The 19704-nt window shown below is 41.1% G+C and overlaps 2 protein-coding genes and 1 long non-coding RNA gene across 3 annotated transcripts in view; 1 reads left to right on the top strand and 2 right to left on the bottom strand.

Annotated features, from left to right (window-relative positions):
- LOC128449716 (uncharacterized) overlaps positions 1–19704 on the bottom strand; it is a 49169-nt gene that overhangs the window by 19939 nt on the left and 9526 nt on the right. The window lies entirely within an intron of this gene.
- LOC128449714 (calponin homology domain-containing protein DDB_G0272472) lies at positions 259–1530 on the bottom strand. Its single transcript, XM_053433004.1, has 2 exons — positions 638–1530; positions 259–535 (listed from the first exon to the last, which is right to left on the bottom strand). Exons 1-2 carry the CDS (start codon positions 1394–1396, stop codon positions 329–331), a joined length of 966 nt encoding a protein of 321 aa, XP_053288979.1. The 5' UTR covers positions 1397–1530; the 3' UTR covers positions 259–328.
- LOC128449715 (zinc finger BED domain-containing protein 4) lies at positions 5883–6936 on the top strand. Its single transcript, XM_053433005.1, has 2 exons — positions 5883–6095; positions 6268–6936. Exons 1-2 carry the CDS (start codon positions 5902–5904, stop codon positions 6929–6931), a joined length of 858 nt encoding a protein of 285 aa, XP_053288980.1. The 5' UTR covers positions 5883–5901; the 3' UTR covers positions 6932–6936.

Genomic DNA, 19704 nt, shown 5'->3' with positions numbered 1-19704 from the left:
AACATTGACAGTTACACTTAAAAGTAATTATTGTGAAAAAGTGTTAAAATGGTAGCTGTTAGTGACCATCTAGCTCACTTGATTAATAACAATAATACCATCACCACACTTTACTCTATGGATGGATCTGCGAGTCTAAGCAATTATATCAAAATGAATGAATCATCCTGATAAAGAGTATTTATACATATAATACAGGTGTGAGGAGGGAGGGGGGTAAGGGGGGTGGGGGGTGGGAAGGTGTTAAGGGGTCAGGGAGTGGGGGGAGTCAGGATGAGGAGGGGGTTGAGGTAGAGGAAGATGAGAATGGAGATTAGGACGAGTTCCGTCATTTAAAACAAAAACATGAAAACATCTTCCAAACTTCTTCTTCTCTTTCCTCCTTCTTCTCTCTCTTCTTCAGTTTTTTCCTCTCCTCCTTCTCCTTCTTCTCTCTCTCCTGTTGCTCTTTCTTTTCCTGCTTTTCCTGGTTCTTCTTCCCCTTCATCTCCTTCTTGACCTTCTCTCTGTACTCACTGGTCTTCAAGGTGAATCTCTGAAAAGACAACATAAGTTTCAGCATTTTCTTCTTCAAAGTCTGCACATGAAACAAATCAATCTGTATAATTCAAATCTAAAATGATCTGATGTAACATACCTGAAGCTCAATTTTCTGCAGAATCAGTAGTTTAATTGCCTCATCCGTCTTTCTCTCTTTTTCCACCTGCTCAAGGACACTGCACCTCAGCTTCTCTTCATAGTTCTCCTGCAAATCTTTAAATTTCTCCTTCCACTTGTGTTCCACTATCACCTTGTCCTGGTCCTGAAGCTGAAGATCAACGCTCAGGGAAAAGTTTTCTTTCTCCTTCTCTTTTAGCGTCGTCTTCAGATCTTCGAGCTTCTTCTCCAGGGCTTTATCTCTAATTCTTGAGGTTTCCACAATCTTGAACAATTCCTCTCCGGCCTGATTCATCTGAGAGGCAGTAGAGAATATCCTCCTCAGAGTTGCGTTCTTATCAGTTAGCTCTTTCTTCAGAGCATGTCTGTCTGCGGCTAGATCAGCGTTTACTCCAGCCAGGTTTTCCCGAATAGCTTTCTCTGCCACATGCTCCTTTATAACTGTGTTTGCAGCATCAAGCTTCTTCTTCAGTACAATGTTTTCTTCAACCAGAGCAAGGTTATATACAGCCTGCTTCTTCAGAGCGGTGTTTTCTGCACCTAGAGCAGCTTTCTCGTTCAGCTGCTCCATCAGCGCTTTGTTCGCAGCAATCAGCTTCTTCTTCAGTGCAATGTTTTCTTCAACCAGATTTACGTTATATACACCCTTTTTCTTCAGAGCGGTGTTCTCTGCATCCAGCAGCCTCTTCAGAAAGGTGTTTTCTGCACCTCGAGCAGCGGTCCCTGCCCCCTGCTCCATCAGAGCTTTGTTCTTAGCAGCCAGCTTCCTCAAATAAACCTATAACAGGTTGAAGGACAGTCCCATCCTAACTTCAGATATATTCAGATTCTTGTGCAGCCGTCCCCTTGAAAAGTTTCTCCTTTGATGAGAGTTGGTTGGCTATGATCTGGTCTGGTCTGTCATCAAAGCACACTGTTTGAAGTTATTTGTTTTATCTGAAATAAACTGTACAATGTGCAAGGTTTATATAAAAGTTAATTTAAGATAAAATCAGAGTATCAAACGTAAATAAAAGCACTTAAATATCAAGTTTAGTAAAGATATCTTATAATTATTTCATTTAATACTTATTTCCAAAATGTATAAACTGGGAACAGAAACAGTGAGTGGAGAGTCATTTTAGTTATGGGGCCACATACTGCCCACTTTGCTCTCAAGTGGGCCAGACAAGTAAAATCATAGCATAATGGCTTCGTACCCCCCCCCCCCTTTTTTTTTGACACCCCTGCTCTAGAATCAGCCCAATATATTCAAATACTTCATATTTACATCAGGTGCAGGTCCTCTCCACTGACACTGTATTCCAAACTGGAACAGCTAAACACCTTTTGAGTTTTTATGACAACTGAAGGTTACCACAGGTTATATTTCAAGTTTGTAAGTGGAAGATGAGCTGAGGGTTATTTAGCTGCAACCTGCAACTTCCCCTCTAGATTTCACTAAATCCTACACACTCAACCTTTAACTTGAGCAAAAGCAGGAAAGCCCATTAGCTACTGCTTTGAATTGTTAATTAGAATGTTAATCAACGGCAAATCCCACCCATAGATTTCAACATAAAGATGGCACACCGTTGGAGTACTAACAGAAGTGTGTTAAGCACTTTACAGACGTTGGCCTGTAAAAAGTGTTGCTACCTGTTACTGTGCTGAAATAAAGCAGCTGCTGACACTTCACATCTGCCACCTGCAGCGTGTCACAGAAGCCTCAGATTAGCAGCAACAGATGACGCATTTCAGTAAATTGCTTTCAGTGTGCTTGGGCTTTAACTTCAATCAAAGTCTCCTGCAAACCTTGGCCTCACTGTTTAAGCTATACCCTGGTTTCATAAATTCTATGGGGGAGATGACAAACTGTCTGAAAGGAAGGGAAGGTACCTGCCATTTGGGGTTTTCATTCCAAGAAATAATAAGGTCTGAGTAAGCACATTTAGATACTGCAGTATTAGGAGGAATCCCTATGGCTCAGTGGATTAAGTCTTGTGACATGATGTGAATCCTCCCAATCTTTTTCACATTGTCCCTTTTTCCTGTTGCTCAGTGAAATGAATTAAGCAGAAATGCTTGTATGTAGTGGAAAATATAGGACTCGAACAGATTGAGGGAGAAATGGGGAGGGTGGAAAGAGATATTTCTCCCTGAAAGATTGATAAAAGAGAGATATTTCTGTAACTCCGGGCTAATTCAATGAGTGGAGCCAGATCTCACTGGGGGATTTGTAGCCCAGGCTTCAAAACAATTAGCTGGAGAATGGCAGCCGTTTAAAAGACAGGGAGACGAAGAAATCTTAATACAGCTGTGGGTATTTCCCCATGGAGGAGTCATTTTTACAACCTCCTTACAGAGTGTCTCTTTCTCTCTACCCGAATACTGCGAGCCAATCTCCTCTGTCTCGTTTCACACAGAAGACAATTTTCTGAAAGCTGCTGTAGGGAAAAGGGAAAGGGGGGAGAGAGGAAGAGAAAAGAACACTGGTGTCGACAGAAAGTGAGGAGGAATACAAAAAAAGAAGAAAAAATAGGAAGATATGAGAGTGTGGGGTCTAAGATCCTGTTAGAGAGAGACGAACGGAGAAAGTTATAGAGACAGAAAGAGGGAGAGAGAGAGAGAGAGATAACAACATGATTGGAGGAAGGGAGTATGGAGACAAGGGAGGCGGCGGCGGGGTGGGAGGTGGGGGAGGCGAGCTTAAACAGTTAGACAAACACGAATGAAAAGAGACAGAAAGAGAAAGCAACACACCCGTGGAAATAGATAAGGCTCAGCAGAAGTTAGCTTGTTGTTGTCTGGGGAGCTGGAAGATTGAACATCCCTCTCGCTTTATGAGGACTTCCTGCTTACTGGCCTCTGTGCGCCGAGAGCCAATCAGTGAGTGCATCTGTCCGTAGGGGCCCCAATCAGTCAGAGCGCAGAAGAACTAAGTCAGCATGTCCTTGTCGACACAGGTAATCAAAGACACTGTTAAACCTTGACCACTTTTCACTTGGTCTTAAGCTGCAGGGTTATTCATGGAGCCCTCACAGAGGAGGATGCCTCGGGGTCGTTTAGCCCCATTTTACACGGCTGTAGTAGCTGTGGGCTGAGTTACTGTACTGTGAACCCCTGGACTTCACTAAGGGCCCGCGGCTGCGTTCACGTCGATAAAACTGTAGAGTTCAAATTAAGAATCCAGTTAATGTGTTTACAGCTTGGCAGTGAATAATATAGAGGCATCTTTAAAAGGGTGAAAATATACGCCTTGAGTAGGACAAATTCAGTCACTCCAGGAAATGAACTGCTCATTAACAGCTTCCCTGTTCAGTACTCGCAGGGAGCGTTCATACCAGCTTCTTTGGTCCAACCAAAGAAGGCGGCCTTTTTTAGATAGTGGACTTTTGGATAAATTGCAGTAAGTTAAAGGGATAGTTCACCGAAAAATGGAAATTAACTCATTATCTCCTCACCACTATGCGGATAGAGGGATGGGGGAAGTGTTTGAGTCCACAAAACACTTTTGGAGTGTTGCAGCCAAATCCAATAAATCTACAGAAAGAAAACATAACATGCCTCCATACTGCTCCTGGGGCATCATCCGACTGTCCATAAGCCAAAAAATTATAATTAGTCATGAAACGGCATAATTTACAACTGACTGCCCTCTACCGGAGCTAGCAATGCATACCCTGCATATGTCCTTGGGCGAAAGCCAGCGAATATGAGTGAATATAATTTTTTCGGTGAACTATCCCTTTTATTTGTCCTGCCTTTGTGTTTTGATACATTTTCATGCTTATTATAATTATTATCAACATTTCTCAGAAACAAATGTGTTTTCTGCAAATCCTTACAGCAGTATACACACACAGCGGTTTAGTTCTGTGTGGTGCAGCAGCCCATGTCATCAGACGACTCCCACTCACACCTCCTCCTCCTCTCAGTATGATAAATGGACTCCTCTATGGAGAGTAAACAATAAAGTCATCCAACCTCAACCCTACCAGTCACTGTCACTTTCAGGGATACACAGTCGCAGGGTTACATGTAGCAGATACACACTTATTAGACATTTGGAAAAACTGCGCTGAAAACATGTGACAATGTCAAACCCGAAGGTGACAATGACCTGGGGCTGACTCCTGAACTGCAGAAAAAAAAAAAAGTCCTTTTAAATGCAGAGCTGACATTTATTTAGACTAGGGCTGTGAAAAATAACGCGTTAACGCGTTATGATTAAATTACAGGATTAATTCGGGTTTTTTTTTTAACGCATTTAACGCATGTGCAGAATGAGATTCCAATATACCCACAATTCCAAGCGCTCTGCACTAGTCGCCGCTCGGAGTTGCAGTCAGACGGCAGCTGCCATCCAAACAAACAAACATGGATAACTCTGATGAACCTGAGGACCTTCTGGATGGGATATTCGTGTTCCAAAAAAACAAAGATGGAACATTCAATAAAACCAAGGTGATGTGCACACTCTGCGGGAAGATGTTATCGTTTCACCGTAGCAATACCAGCCTAAAGTACCACCTCAACGCGAAGCATGCGTTTGTCGGCGAGGGGCGTTCAAGTGCAATGCGCCAAACCACTCTGACTGAACAACGTAGGCCCCTCACTAAGTCTGCCTGTGACAAGTTGACTAGCACAGTTGCCAAGTGGATTGCAAAAAGCTGTAGGCCGATTAATATTGTTGAGGATGAGGGGTTCACCGAAGTTTTGCGAGTGGCAACGGGGGACTCGAGCATCAGAGCACCGCAAAGACGCACAATAATGACTCAAATCGACGAGCTGTATGAAGCTGAAAAGAAAAAAAAGGAAAATGACTTGGCTGCTACGAATTATGTGGCGCTGACAGGGGATCACTGGACCTCTGTGAGTAACAATAACTACCTGGGTGTAACTGCACATCTAATCACCGACGGATGGAAGTTAAAGTCGTTTGCACTAACGTGCATGAAAACAGAAGAGCGCCACTTTGCAGAGGCATGTGCGGAACAGTTCCAAACTGTTGCAAGCAACTGGGCAATTGAAGACAAAACGACCACTATAGGGACAGACAGTGCACGCAATATGATAGCCGCGGCTAGACTACTGTCATATGAACACATGCCGTGCATCGCTCACATCTTGCAGAGAAGCATCACCGTGAGCCTCGCTGACAGCGGATTTGTGAATGCGCTGTCCAAGTTTCGCAAAATTGTCGGCCACTTCAAACACAGCCCCGCTAACACGTTGGAGCTCAACGCAGAGCAAGAGAACCGCATGCAGGTGCAGCAGCCACTGATCCAAGACGTCCCAACACGCTGGAACTCAACGCTGGACATGGTTAAGCGTCTGATCGGCAATAAGGATGCAGTGACAGCAGCCCTGGACCAGCACAACCACAAACTAGTGATGCTTACACAACAAGAATGGGACAAACTGCAGAGACTGGAGTCTCTTCTAGATCCCTGCAAGTAAGCAATCCATGATAATGTGACTATTAGGCTAATATTAAGTTGAACTGATTAAATTCAAATTATATTTGTGTACCTGTTCTAATAACTTAACTCTCTCTCACCTCCTCCATCTTTTTGTGTGTGTGTGTGTGTGCGTGTGTGTGTCTGTGTCTGTGTTTTTCCACTGAAGGTATGTAACGGAAATTCTGGGTGGGGAGGCCTATGTCTCCTGCTCTGTGGTACTGCCTGCACTCTGCCACCTGCGTCATGTAATGGAAGTCACCGAAGATGACCCTGCATATGTGGTGAAATTTAAGACGGCATTCAAGACAGACCTAGCCTCCCGTCAAAAAAATACCAACAATGAATGGCTCAAGATTGCAACAGCGCTGGATCCACGTTTTAAAGACCTGAAGAGCCTACCCAAGAGTGAGAGACCAGAGGTGTGGACCACACTTGAAAGATTGCTGCAGGAACAGTCACCCAGGGCCAGGAGGGCTCCACAAGCTGCTGAAGATGGGCCACCCAAGAAGAAAATGAGCCTTCTGGTAATGGGCTCAGATTCTGAATCAGAGGAAGAGGTGAAGCAGCCTCACAGAGCTCTACACAGGTACAGAGCAGAGCCCAGCATTGGTATGGAGGACTGCCCCTTGGAGTGGTGGTCATCTCATTCAGGAGCCCATGAGCAGCTGGCCTCACTAGCTCGCAAATATCTAGCCTCTCCCGCATCCACGGTTCCATGTGAAAGACTGTTCTCAGTCGCAGGACACATTGTGCAAAAGAAGCGGTCAGCTTTACTGTCAGAGAACGTGAACAAATTAGTATGCCTCACCAACTGGCTAAAGGAAGACTAGCTAAGAGGGCCTTTAGAGGCATTAGATTGTGTCATGGTGTGGTTAATGTTTGTTTGACAAAATAGAGAAAAATGTTCCACAATCTTAGAAATTATTTGGGCTTCTTAGCCATTGTTTTTATGTTTGATTTAAAAAGAAAAGAAAAATGTTTTATTCAACCATATGAATAAAAAAGAACATGTTAAATGTATATATCCGTCTTTTGTCATAAATCGTTTTGTTCTCACAAACATACCGCGAAAATCGGTAATATGTGATTAATCATGATTAATCCACAGAAACCTGTGATTAATTTGATTAAAATGTTTAATCATTTCACAGCCCTAATTTAGACAGCTCACAATGCACAAAAGCTTTTAACAGTTTCTGCTGTAAGAATCTGAATCTTCTTGGTTGTGAAAGAAACACTGCATACTTTATAGGCTAGTTAGGAATTATCTGATGATAGATAGACCCGTCATGTGGCCCCCTGGTGGCTAGCTGTAGTATAGGTAATAAATACCGCCTCCTCTTTGTTGGTGGATGGGACATGGCCCAAATTAAGTCATATAACAGTTCAAATACATTTTTTTCAAAGACAGTTTTTGTTTTATTTTAGGTAGTGCTTCACACTGATAATTTAAACAGTCTAAATTATTATTTAATGCTATAAAACTGGCATGAAATATAATGATTGACAGCTGAGACGGACTTGCTTTTAGTTGAGCATGTGTAGGGTTAGGGTTAGGGTTAGGGTAAACCCTAACCCGGGGAGACCTTTAACCAAGGCTCCCTCCCATAATCATTACTGCACAGACTCAAATGCACAAGATGGCAGCGTTCGTATCCAGAATATTCTAATTTATTTTCTGGATAGTGTGAGGAAGTGAGCCAGTTGTCATACATCGTACATCACCTTAAATACTGAGCTTGAGAATTCCCGTTAACCTGCAAACAAATTGAAGTGAGAGTACCACTGCTGTCAGACAACCACTTGTATTCTCAATGTGTATTCTGCATCTAATTCAGGCTTGCTGAAGTATTTGCATGTTTAGGTGTCTCTTTCACTGAGGACCAATTAAATGATAAAGCAGTGCTGTTACAGGTTTATGTAAATCCACAATGCAAGAGGCTTGTATTGATAAATGGCGTGGAATTACAGAACAGCAAATACCTGCGGGTGCTGTACATTATTTTCCCTTTTTTTATTATTGATAAGGTGGCAGAGGAAAATTGAGTGTCTTAAGGTGAACGGCAAGTGTTTCTCAAGGGGTGTTATTTTTAAAGAGAAAATAAGGGAGGACAATGAGAGAAGTACAGAGGGGAGGAGGGAGAGGAGGGGGAGGAGGGAGAGGAAGGAGAGGAAGGAGAGGAAGGAGAGGAAGGAGAGGGAGAAGCACATACACTCTAAACTAATGCAGTGCCGCAACAGCTTGTTCTGCTCAGGACACATGTGAAAAATGGAGGCTCTTATTGTGGCAGCCAACATCATTAAAGCTGCATTAAGAAATATTTTTTACATTAACACTGGATCACATGGCTCCCTGAATCAACGACCCAGTCTGCTCCGCCGCTTTCAGACGCTTTTTCAGCTCAGTCTCTCGCGCTGTCGACCAACTGAACCAAAACACTCCTGGGTCCTGGTATTACATCAGGGACAGATGCTCTCAGCTCAAGAGCTCCCGGGAAGAAGATTCAACAATTAGCAACAAACCAACTTTCTAAGAGGTGGTGAACCAAACCTGTTGATGTCAACATCAGCCAAAAGTAGTTATGATAATCTATAATATATAAAACTGTTATAATAACAACAGTAGTTAGATTAATAATATAAAAAATCTGTCAATTCATCATTCATCTTCTTTATTGTGTATTATTATTTATTAAGCCAATTATTGAGTCAACCAGATATTTACTGTAGCAGCAAGAAATGGAAATTATTCAAGATGCATTGGATTATTTACTCAATATTTGCATTATTGAAATCGGGAAATCAACAAGTAATTAAAAAAATACATCAAATGACAAACATCATCGTCAGTACCAGTATAACACAACACATCTAATGTCAGGAATATATACTAATTTTATCTGTAGGAAATGAAAGTAACAATATGAATGTCACAAAATGATACAGAGTCAATAAATAGTTTATTAATGTTACTTAATGGAAAATTACAATCACTCAAAGCTACATTATCTTACTCACAAATAGGTTCTTCCTCAATAACAAGAGCTGATTCATACCAAAGCATCTGGAAGTTTCTCTGAAGTGTCATCCACTTAGAGAAGACTGACAAGTACTGCGACAGGCAGACAAACCAAAACATACACACACACACGCACATGAACACACACAGTCAGCCATGAGTCAGAAAGGCCCCTTGATGTTCTCATCAACACTCAGCAGGGACTGACGATTCACTGTCAAGAGACAAATCAGCACACACAAATACTCTATACACACACACACACACACACACACACAATACACACAACTCACATAACACACACAACAGACCCACACACTGATGCGGGACGGGGAGTGTGATGTCTAAACATTTCCCCCTGAGAGCAGCGATTCTTTCATAGAGAAGTTAACTGTTTGTGATTCCGTGAGGATGGATTTTCAGAGATAGGAGTGTGAACTCTTTTGCGTCTGTGCAGAAGCAGACAGCGATTGTGTTCCTGCTTCTTCATGAGTTTCACATCATTTGGAAGTTTATCAATGACAAAACAATTTGAGGGACAGAAAAGGCTGAGCTGTAATCACTGAGTAATCAGTCAACGTTTGTTGTTTAACAAGGATGAAACAAGTCTATAAGACAGTACTGGTTGAGTGGTTTTTTGGTTGAGTGGTTTCTTAAGTGCTGTAAACTTCACAGATTTGCGTTATCATTCCTGTAACAGTAAATCTTCGGCATTCACACTGACTGCTTCACCAAATCCTCAGAGGCAAAATCACTTATAAGTCTGCAAGACACGTTGGATCTGAGCCCGCAGCCGGGGCCATACATCAGTCTTGGTTATCTCTGAAGGTCTCAGCGTTACTTAATGTCTTACGTCTTTCCTGCTGTATTTTATGATGTTGGTGCAGTTTAGCTGCAGCCTGGATCAGACAATCTCTGTAGGAAATGTCAAGACCCATCTACAAAACCACCGCTGGTTTCAGAAGTTAATGCTGCAGCCGTTTCCCACATTTAAATGTTCAACACAGAACAGAATATGTAATTAATTAGTCAGATTGGTGAAGTAAAATGATCCTTGAAATGTCAATGTAGCAAAGATGCTGCTAAAGAAAGACTATAGGAAAGCAATGAGTGCTTTAATGGCACATTCACCCTAACTTGATGGAGGTGGACCTTCTTTTCAAGATTTAAGAGTGAATCATTTATTGCTAGGCAACTCAGTTGTTCGGAATTTGCCACAGTGTGTCCACGACGAGACAACAATCACATTACATACATCTGTTGATGTCAAAGAGAGGATACAATTAAATACAGTAAAAACTAGTATGTTCCGGTCCTTAGCTGAATACACTGAAATACACAATACAATAAAATTCTGTGGTAGTTATTGCTTTGCATTTGTAAAGTGCTGAGGCAGGAGTAAGGAGCCATTCCGTGACTTCATGGTTCTACAGTAGGTTCTGTTGAGGAAACGGGAAGTCTAAGTTTTGATGGCCCTGAGTCTTTTCCCTGAGGGCAGAGTTATTAAGAGGAAGTTGGCAGGGTGCGTAGAGTACTTTTTAGACCCCTAAGCTGAGTGGAAGGTTCGTATACGTAAGAGATGGGGGTGAGTTGGCAATTGATGATTTTTGAGGTAGTGCAAACTATTCTATCAATGTAGACACAGCCTATGCTCATGTCGGTGATGGCGAAGAGACTTCGTATGTCACACAAAAGCCTGACGTGCACTCCCTTAATTGCAAGGTGAAACCAAAACTAACCAGATCAAATGTAATCAGTGTATCAAAGAGATATTAGAGTATAGAGTATTTTCAAAGAACAACGTAAGTCACGGGACAAAAAGCGCAGGTGTGATTCCCATTAGCGACCTCACCATCGTGGCTCAGTGCGACACTCTAATAGAACGCCACTGGTGCTAATAGTCAAAGTGGCAGGTTTGAAAAAGGCAGATATTTTCTATGTTAGGAATCATTTTGAAAACCTGAAGCCTGTATATTGTTTAGAGTCTGCTTTCGCTTTACCTTTAATGGTGTATCTGTCATCAGCAGAGAGCATCAACATGCATTACCAGCCTCTGCACTCAGAGAACCTTGGAGATAACAACCTATGCATTGACTTAACTCCTCCATGATAGGAAACCTCCGCGTTCACCTCTTGTGCTTGAAGTATTTTCACACAGTTGTGTTTGTGATATTAAAAAAGATAAAAAGCTTAAAGCTTCAGCGATGCTGCAGGTCAGCTCCTCCATTCATCCCTTCTCTTCATTTCCCACAATGTTTATACAGCGTGTGCGTGTAATTGCCTGTATTTCAGGACTGGTCATGGTGAATGCCTGTGTCTTTATTAAGTGCTGTTATCACAGTGCTTACAGTAAGAGCAGCCTCTGTTTTCACTGAGTACATATCGATGTGATCAGAATCTGCCTGTAAGTACAATAGGATCTTCAATAATGGCCCAAATACCTGTATCACTCTTTTCTTATTATTTAAAATAGTGTCCACTTCAGTCGCAAGTTGGCATCCATATATATTTTAAGAATACAATACTTTAGAATATGTTTAATATTACCATAATTACAATTTGGTTGATAAAAGTGAGATGATTTCACGTTCTCTGACTGATAAGACCTCCTCTCAGGAAAATTGCAACATCTCCCCTACTACATTATTGATATTGGTAAATGGAGTTTGGAGACCTGCCCACTTTCAACCTGAGCAGAAGTCCAGCCAGGTCTGGGTAATGGTAACCAATTCAATTTTCCATTTGAAAAATTTGATTAAAATGTTCTTGTTTGTCAGAACAAGTAAAGATTAAGATTTGGAAGCTTAATTTTCCAATGTTTAACAGAACAAAATAGATAAATAGTAAATCTGAAAGTTTAGAGTCTTCTGCTGCCAAGGTGGGTGGGATCTAAGTGTCCTACTCAACTCACATATGATTGGCTGACAGGTGCTATAATGCTTTATATATCTTTATATCGTCGTTATTGGCAATTGGCAGCTTTGTGCAGTGTCATTTTGTTGAAGAGGATGAGGCCTCATGCACCACTGACCTGGAGGGTGACTCCTGTAGACTTTGTCTCAGACCAAACAGTTATAAAGTATATTGTCTGTGACGCTCTTGTCAGAGTGCTCTCTACACAGGTGGGCATTTTTTCCGCACCAGCTCAGCGAGGGCGGCATGAACTTTTGACTTTCATCTTTCCAGCTCGTGAACTGTGACAGTGTGAGTTCCTGTTTCTCTTTCAAGTCCTTTTTGAAGAACAAATGAGGAGAATAATTTTTCTTCTGACAACTCAAATCTCTAGAGTTCGCCCGATAAACCTCTCAGCCTTTCTCAGATATATCGATATCAGCTTTTACGTTTGCCAATATGCCGAAATGGAAGTTCTCTTATACTGAATAAAGAATGCAGACATGTATGTTGTACATATTATTTGTATAAAATGTTTATTTTATTTATAATTATTTGTAATAAAGTTTAGGATTAAACTGTAAAAATGTAAGCCTCAATTACAATTCATTTGAGATTCAGAAGACAACATCTTAGGGATCATTGTCAATCTTTTTAAAGATAAAATATGTAACAATTCTTCATTTTAATGTCTCAAACTGAACAAACCTATTGCATCCAAAATGGTTCCAACAATATTTTAGGAAATGGGACGTTTCATTGCAGGCTTTGCTCGTCTCTCTCTAACTCCCGAAAAAGGATATTTGGCGAAGGAAAGACTAACTGCCAGACAGCTCCACTGTTTCCTTTAGTCGCTCGTAATGAATCACTATTATTTATCACCATTTGCTGTGGAACGTGTATAAAACTTCCATAAACTGAACCTATCACTAGTGCCCAGGTCACGTCATATAGTCCCATGATCCCACACTGCTTCAATACGTCATCAAACTAGGTCCTTGCAGCCGAAGCATATAATATGTATATATATATATATATATATATATATTGGTTGATGCACAGAATAAGAAATGTTTTACTCCCAAAAAATGGAATCCGTATCAGCCCCTAAAATCCATATACATTATCTGTCGGGTTCACTAAACTCTGGTTTCGGATCATTTATGCAGCCATGGCTATAGAACGATGCTGCAACAAAAGGACTCAAGGGGTGAGACTGTCTTCAGACTGACAGCAGATGTGGATGAGATGATGCTCTCTGGATTTGTTATCATCGGCTTGTTTATCATGGGGAAGTTCTTAAAACTTTCACAAAGATTGAACCAAAAAGTAAGAAATTGTTTTTTCATTAAGATTTTAAAAGTAGCCATGCCATGATTTCATCTTATATTCATATTGATCAGGACTGCAGGACAAAATCATCAGTGTAAGTGGCCTTACTGTTTTATACTGCCTTAGTCAGAAACTCCGGTAGTGAGTAATGGGTACAGAAAAGTGGGTTTCAAACATCGTTTTGCCCAGAACATCACCATGAGCGCACGCACCGCATGGCAGCGAGAGTGATAGAGGAGGCAATTGATGAAGATGGGGAAGGAGTTCTTCATCAGATAGAACATTCAGAGGAAACATTTGAAGGTGAGAGTGTGTGCGTTCAGTGAATAAAGCGTTCAGAGAATAAATGTCTCCATTCAAACGCAGACTCACAGTTAAACTGTAAAATCATATCGTTTCTCTACACTCCTTCATAAGTCATTCATTTATTCAGCAGGTCTGTTCTGCTTCCACAAAACTGAATCTTATCATTAATTGTCGCTTTTGAAAATGACGAAGCAGAAAGTCCATTGAGGGAAAATCTTCTCGTGCTTTTGGTCACATCTCGTGTTCTACATCAGCAGACGGAGTTTACTCTGTCGTCATGGAGATGGCTCAGATAATATAATATGATTCTGTACTTTGTGCTACTTTTTTTTCTATTTACTTTCATGTACTTTTGTTTTGCCTTGTTTCTCCATTTACTGTATATGAAGCACACTCTTGTCTATAAATGTGTTATACAAACACTGTCTGGCTCAGGTTGACTAAAGGTGAAACAGGCAGCACTCTTTACATTTTAGACAGTCATTTGTGTGCGTGTGCGTGCGTGCGTGAGTGTGTGTGTGTGCGTGTGTGTGCGTGCGTGCGTGAGTGTGTGTGCGTGCGTGCGTGTGTGTGCGTGCGTGCATGTCTAGCTAAGGAGGAAACTCAGGGAGACAGTTGCCACCACCATTTCAGCACCCAGCAGAAAGTATTGATCTCTTGTTTCAGCAGCCCTCTCTTTTTCCATCTCCCCCTCATCATTCTTTCTGCTCCTGTCTTCCATCCCTCCCCTCACTCTCTCTTTCAAACATTTAATTGCCACAGTGTTTTATTTAATTTCCTTTTTACTGTTCTTTCCATTTCAATATATTTTACATTTCACCTTGCCCTGACAGTCCATGAAAATCCCTCTTCTTCAATCATTTCTTCTCATCCTGTTCTCGTTTCACTTTTTCAAAGCCTCCCCAGTTCTTTCCCATCCGCTCCTCATTCTATTTTTCCTCTGCTTTCATCCCTTTCTTTCTAATTCCTACAGATGTTAACCTTGTAGCACAGCTTCCTCAGGTTGGAGCCAGAGAACGAGAGAAGCAATGCAGAGCTCAATACCTCCACCCTCAGGTGACAGAGTGAACTATTTTCCTCACAGCTTGACTGTAATAAAATCAAACCTTGATGATTCATGGATTTTTACAGCAATGCTGTAGAGGGCTGTAAATCATTTTTAAGATACCGTCCTCGTAAACCATGGCATGGAATCATCATTCCTATGCAGACAGAGATGTATGGCATCGGGACGCCACTTTCATGAGTCTCTGTTGAACACCTGAAGTCTTTGAAGAGACCCTAAAACCCTTTTTATTTAAGCTATTATTTTCAATATAGAGATGAAATACAATGCTGTAATCTTCCTGCTGCACAGATTTAAAACTGAAAGCATTTTTTTTAATGTGACAGAGACAGAATAATGAAAAGCAAGCTGTTAAATAAAAGCAAAAAAGGAAGAGTGATACAGAAGTCTTTCTTTAGAGAAGACGCTCAGCGCTCAATGGTCTGTAAAGGCAAATATGCAGTTGTTGAGTATTCTTTAGTAGAGTAAGATTCAGGGTGTGTTTTATCATTTAATATGCACTGTGTTTTCCATAAAACAGGCTAATGCACTGCCTTGAATATAAATAAGGAAAAATGAACATAAATTTAAGGCCCCTTTTAAATTGCCTGTTCAAGGCCGGGAAGTTGCATATTTACTCCACCTCATCATTCTGATTGAACGTAAGGACACGGAATCGGGGGTTTTGTTGTTCCCCCTCTATGCCGGCAGCAGAGGTGCAGTCAGAGCAGGATCAACTCCTGCAAGGTGGCATGGTGGGACACACGTCAACATGGTTCTATTACATGTAACACCTCTGTTTTCCGAATGCCTGCATGCTATCTTAGATCACACACTGGGAATGCAATGTGTCGGCTTAAACGCTTCAGCGTGAACAACCGAAGACAGAATAACGAGGGGTTCTCTGCGGTATCCTCTGGAGTGAGGAATTAAACATCACACAAATATCTGCAGCCGAGTGACTGATTGAGACAGAAACAGCAGCACTATTAGAACCCACTTTGAATGATTAATTATTTTGGAACCAACCGAAATGTTTGGTGAGATCAGTGTAGTAGACCATAACCCCCTCGCTGGTGTAGCATTAATGCTGGTTTATTTGTCTCAAATTAGGGTTAGAGATTTATTGTACAGGTTTACAATGGTTGATTTACGACCACAAACTGTGGAATCATTTGTGTACAACACAAGGCTTACAGTCCTATTGACCCTATCTATGGGGGACAAGGAGGAGGAGAGGGAAAAGTCAGAGGGGTTAGAGAGTGCAGAGAAATGAGAGGCAGTAATGGGAATGGACAGGAGGAGGATTTAGAGGAGACAGAGTGAGAATGGAGTTAAAGGGAAGAGTGGTGTGGGTAAGAGGAGGAAGGAGGAGAAAGTGTGTGTTGTCGGTCTCGTTGCAGTTTCTGTTCCTTCACTGTCAGCCTCCACCATTTGAAACGGTGAAACTGTCATTTCCCTGGGATAACACAAGCATGCAAAGGCACACACAGACACACACACACAAATTATGTGTGCTTCCAGACACATGCACACAGGGCGAACTTCTCCCTCTACGCCACTCGATGTACAGTAGGTGTGAAAGGAGGAGTAAACCTGAATACACAAGTGAAAAGCCTGAAAATGCTCGACATTCAACAGTCATTCATTGAGCCCTGGACGGTATCAAAGTGGTGCCAGTTGTATGTTCTGTTTCAGGAATAACCAGTACAGCAAAGCTACAAATAAGCAGTGCAAATCCCTGCCATTTCAAAACAATGTAGAAAATGTGCTTGGATGTACATTCGAATGATGAAGGTTTTTAAACTTAACATTTATCATAAAATAAAGGGTAGAAATACAGCTATAGGCAAAGTTTCATTGTTCACATAAAATTTGAGGGAGACGCTCTATTCTCACTGCAATAAATTCGATGATTTAAATTTTACAACTCATCATTGTCTGACTCTACATGGACATGGAGTCAGACACTGCTGTCTGCTAACCTCCCGTCAGCTAAATGAATCAGGTCACGTACAGTAGAGTCCATATATATCACAATTTACCTTTGCTCAGTTTACAAAGTCTATATTAAGAGATACGGAAATCTAAAATGGTACACATCTAAACAGATATTTCAGTAAAGGAAAGCTAGCGAGATATTTTATTCACTTAGCAGTGAGCCACAAAATTCTCTACAGTAAAATGACCTTTCATAAAGAAATAATCCTTGCTACTTCAAATAGCTAGTATACATAAACACACAGACACACAAAATCACGGATAAATACACACGCAATTATAGATACACATTGGCATACAAAGGGATAAACCAACACACAAACATAAGTGGTCAAACACACACCTCCACATGGCAGCACATCAAGGGAAGAAAGCGTTTTGTGTGATTGTGTTTGCGAGTGTGTGAATTCATCTGTGTATTGTGTGTGTTGAGCCTGTGTTTGTGTAGCAAGTAAAAAAGAACAGCTTCTCGGACAAATCCCGTCGAAATAATCATCTCACCCTGGCCATCCAGAAACCAACACTGTGTCCCATGTGGCTTCATTACTGTTGCTGCTAATTAAGCAGCTCCACATAAACACCATCTTCTGCCTTCAAAACACAGCAGCAGCATCATCACATGTTTAAACTTGATGCATTTCTTGATGCCGACACACAGAAGTATGGCGATACATTATACGCGGTTGATTAGTGTATAATATTATGATAAGCTGGGTACATGCAGTAGATTTGAGTTGTGAACAAGGGAAGTATGATGTGTTTCAAGATCTAGGAAAATTACTTATTATTGAACTACTGATGATAAATAATTTTATCTTTACAAATACTTATATTTGGAACACAAATCATTAGCTGGAGACTAGCTGTCATTCATTCTTCCATTAAGTCATTATTATGGGTCTTTGTTTCCAGATTTAACTTCCATCAGCACACTGTCGAATTATCAATAATTCACTGAAATGATTATAATATAATAAATAATAATATAACCTTGAATTTCCAATGTTTCTTTAAAACAACCCTAACAAAATAATAGAAATCATTAACATGAAGACAGTGGCCTCTTTGTGTTGTACAGCCCGCCAGGAAGAAAACAAAACAATCGGTGCATGTTGATTCAAGATGAATCTTCCAGTTGTTTATTCCATAGATCTGTGTTTACTTGCATATTCCTATCAACTGATCATGTTTGCTGTAGCGTTATTGTACCACAGCATCATTGTCTCAGTACAAATGATGATCCTCAATAAACACTCCTTATTTAGTTGTTAATATCTACCTGGTGCATCCTTATCAGGTCAAGCTTCTTGCTAATATTTTATTTATTGACCTGGATATGAAGCAACCGGAGCAGAAACATTATATAGTGGTAGTTGCTAAAAAGATAAGACGGAGCCCTCTCCTCTCCTCGGGTGAAAAAACATTGCAGCAGCGCGGGTCATATTTCAGCAGCAGCGTAACACTGTTACTGTCAGGTGCAAATAGGGGAAACCCTGCAATATTTCACAACGCTATTTATAATAATGAAAAACAGGTACAGGTCCAACAAAGAACAAATGGAGATAAATCCATAGTAACATCCTCAACCCCCACATGTCCGCAGTTATGTAAGGCGCTTGAACTTTGCCTACATCACTGACTCATATTGAAGCTGCTTATACCCTTGATATTAACATAATGCCCACCTCGTTGTGTGGATAATAGGAGACTCACAATACATCCACCGCCCCAGCTGCACCAGTGGAGACCCCTGGATGGGGATAGATCCAACCAACAAACAGATCTGCTTTAATTCATTTGAGTCAAAGTGTGTAATTACACAAAGGCTGAGTGTGAAGAAATCATTGAATCAGGGTTAATTACAAGCTAAATGCTTCATAGTCCTTTATGGACAATACACGCGTGCTTTTAAAATCTGTATCTGGCTACATTTGTTTGTGATGGTGCATGTAAATACTGCACATGTCTGCCTGCATTCATACATTATGTCTACACAGCAGTGGGTGTGTATGTGTATGAAATAATGAGCAGGAGATAAAACATAATTGTATGCCGAGATCTTGTGCACTTCAATTTATTCCTCCATTACAGCTCAGAGTTCAACACGGTGCAGAGAGAGGGAAGCCTTTGATTATAAAGCTGTTAAAAACTAGAACACAATGTAAACAACGGCAGACCGCCAGACTGAACTTGTACGTTTTTCTTTCATCAAAACCGAATTGATCCCACGATTTGCATACAAAGACATTTGGCTACAAAATGCCTGGAATGTGCAAATGTTTGAGGCGTTTGTCTGAAGACTGCAGTGTTGCAGTTTCTTCACAGAGTTCGGCTTTCACAATGTGTGAGGTTGATAATGTCAGGGGGAGCTGCAGACTCAGAGGAAAGTCGTGATAAAATGCTTCATAACCCCGTGACTAAAAGGACATCTCGCCTCTCTTCTTGTAGCCCTTCAAAATCTCCACCCTTCCCCAGATTTCCCATTTCCGAGCGTTTACCCTTGGGCACCCTCTGAGGTACGAAAACTGTTGTATCACTATCCTGTTTGGAGAAGTCACAGAAGACCAGAGTGGGCTGGAGATAAAGGGGGAGAGATTATCTGCTCTTGCTGATGAGGTGAACACGAGCAGCTCAGCCTCACGTGTTGAACATTCAGTTTCAAACCCAAATAATTCAGGATATTAGAAGCGTCGGATATTCTGAGTTACACAAGCAAACAAATTAGCATCTTGTGCCGAATTTTACAGTTTTAATGAGTGCTGATTTTTCAGTGACAATTATATGGAGCTGACAAGTTGATTGGAGTGTTGTTTGTTCCCCTCGTAGAGTTGATTTGAAGCTCTGCTCTGGAGGATTTGTTCAAAACTACATCATGGCCTTAAATGAACTCTAAATGGTACATACATTTGAAGTAAACCTTGCGATTAAATCAATATTTCGATGAGCCAGTTGGCGGATATGAGATAAATTATATGCGCATGACATTAATTTGAGTTCCTTTTCTCCAC

The sequence above is a fragment of the Pleuronectes platessa genome, chromosome 10 (genome assembly GCF_947347685.1).
Source record: "Pleuronectes platessa chromosome 10, fPlePla1.1, whole genome shotgun sequence".
Taxonomy (NCBI): Eukaryota; Metazoa; Chordata; class Actinopteri; order Pleuronectiformes; family Pleuronectidae; genus Pleuronectes; species Pleuronectes platessa.
Note: the sequence above shows the minus strand (reverse complement) of the source record. Positions and strands in the feature narration are given on the sequence as shown.

Coding starts and splice junctions, on each gene's coding strand:
- LOC128449715 (XM_053433005.1), top strand. CDS start 5,902: ATGCAGGTGCAGCAGCCACTGATCCAAGACGTCCCAACACGCTGGAAC. Junction 6,096..6,267: donor TCTCTTCTAGATCCCTGCAA/GTAAGCAATCCA, acceptor TTTCCACTGAAG/GTATGTAACGGAAATTCTGG.
- LOC128449714 (XM_053433004.1), bottom strand. CDS start 1,396: ATGGAGCAGGGGGCAGGGACCGCTGCTCGAGGTGCAGAAAACACCTTT. Junction 536..637: donor TGCAGAAAATTGAGCTTCAG/GTATGTTACATC, acceptor TTGTCTTTTCAG/AGATTCACCTTGAAGACCAG.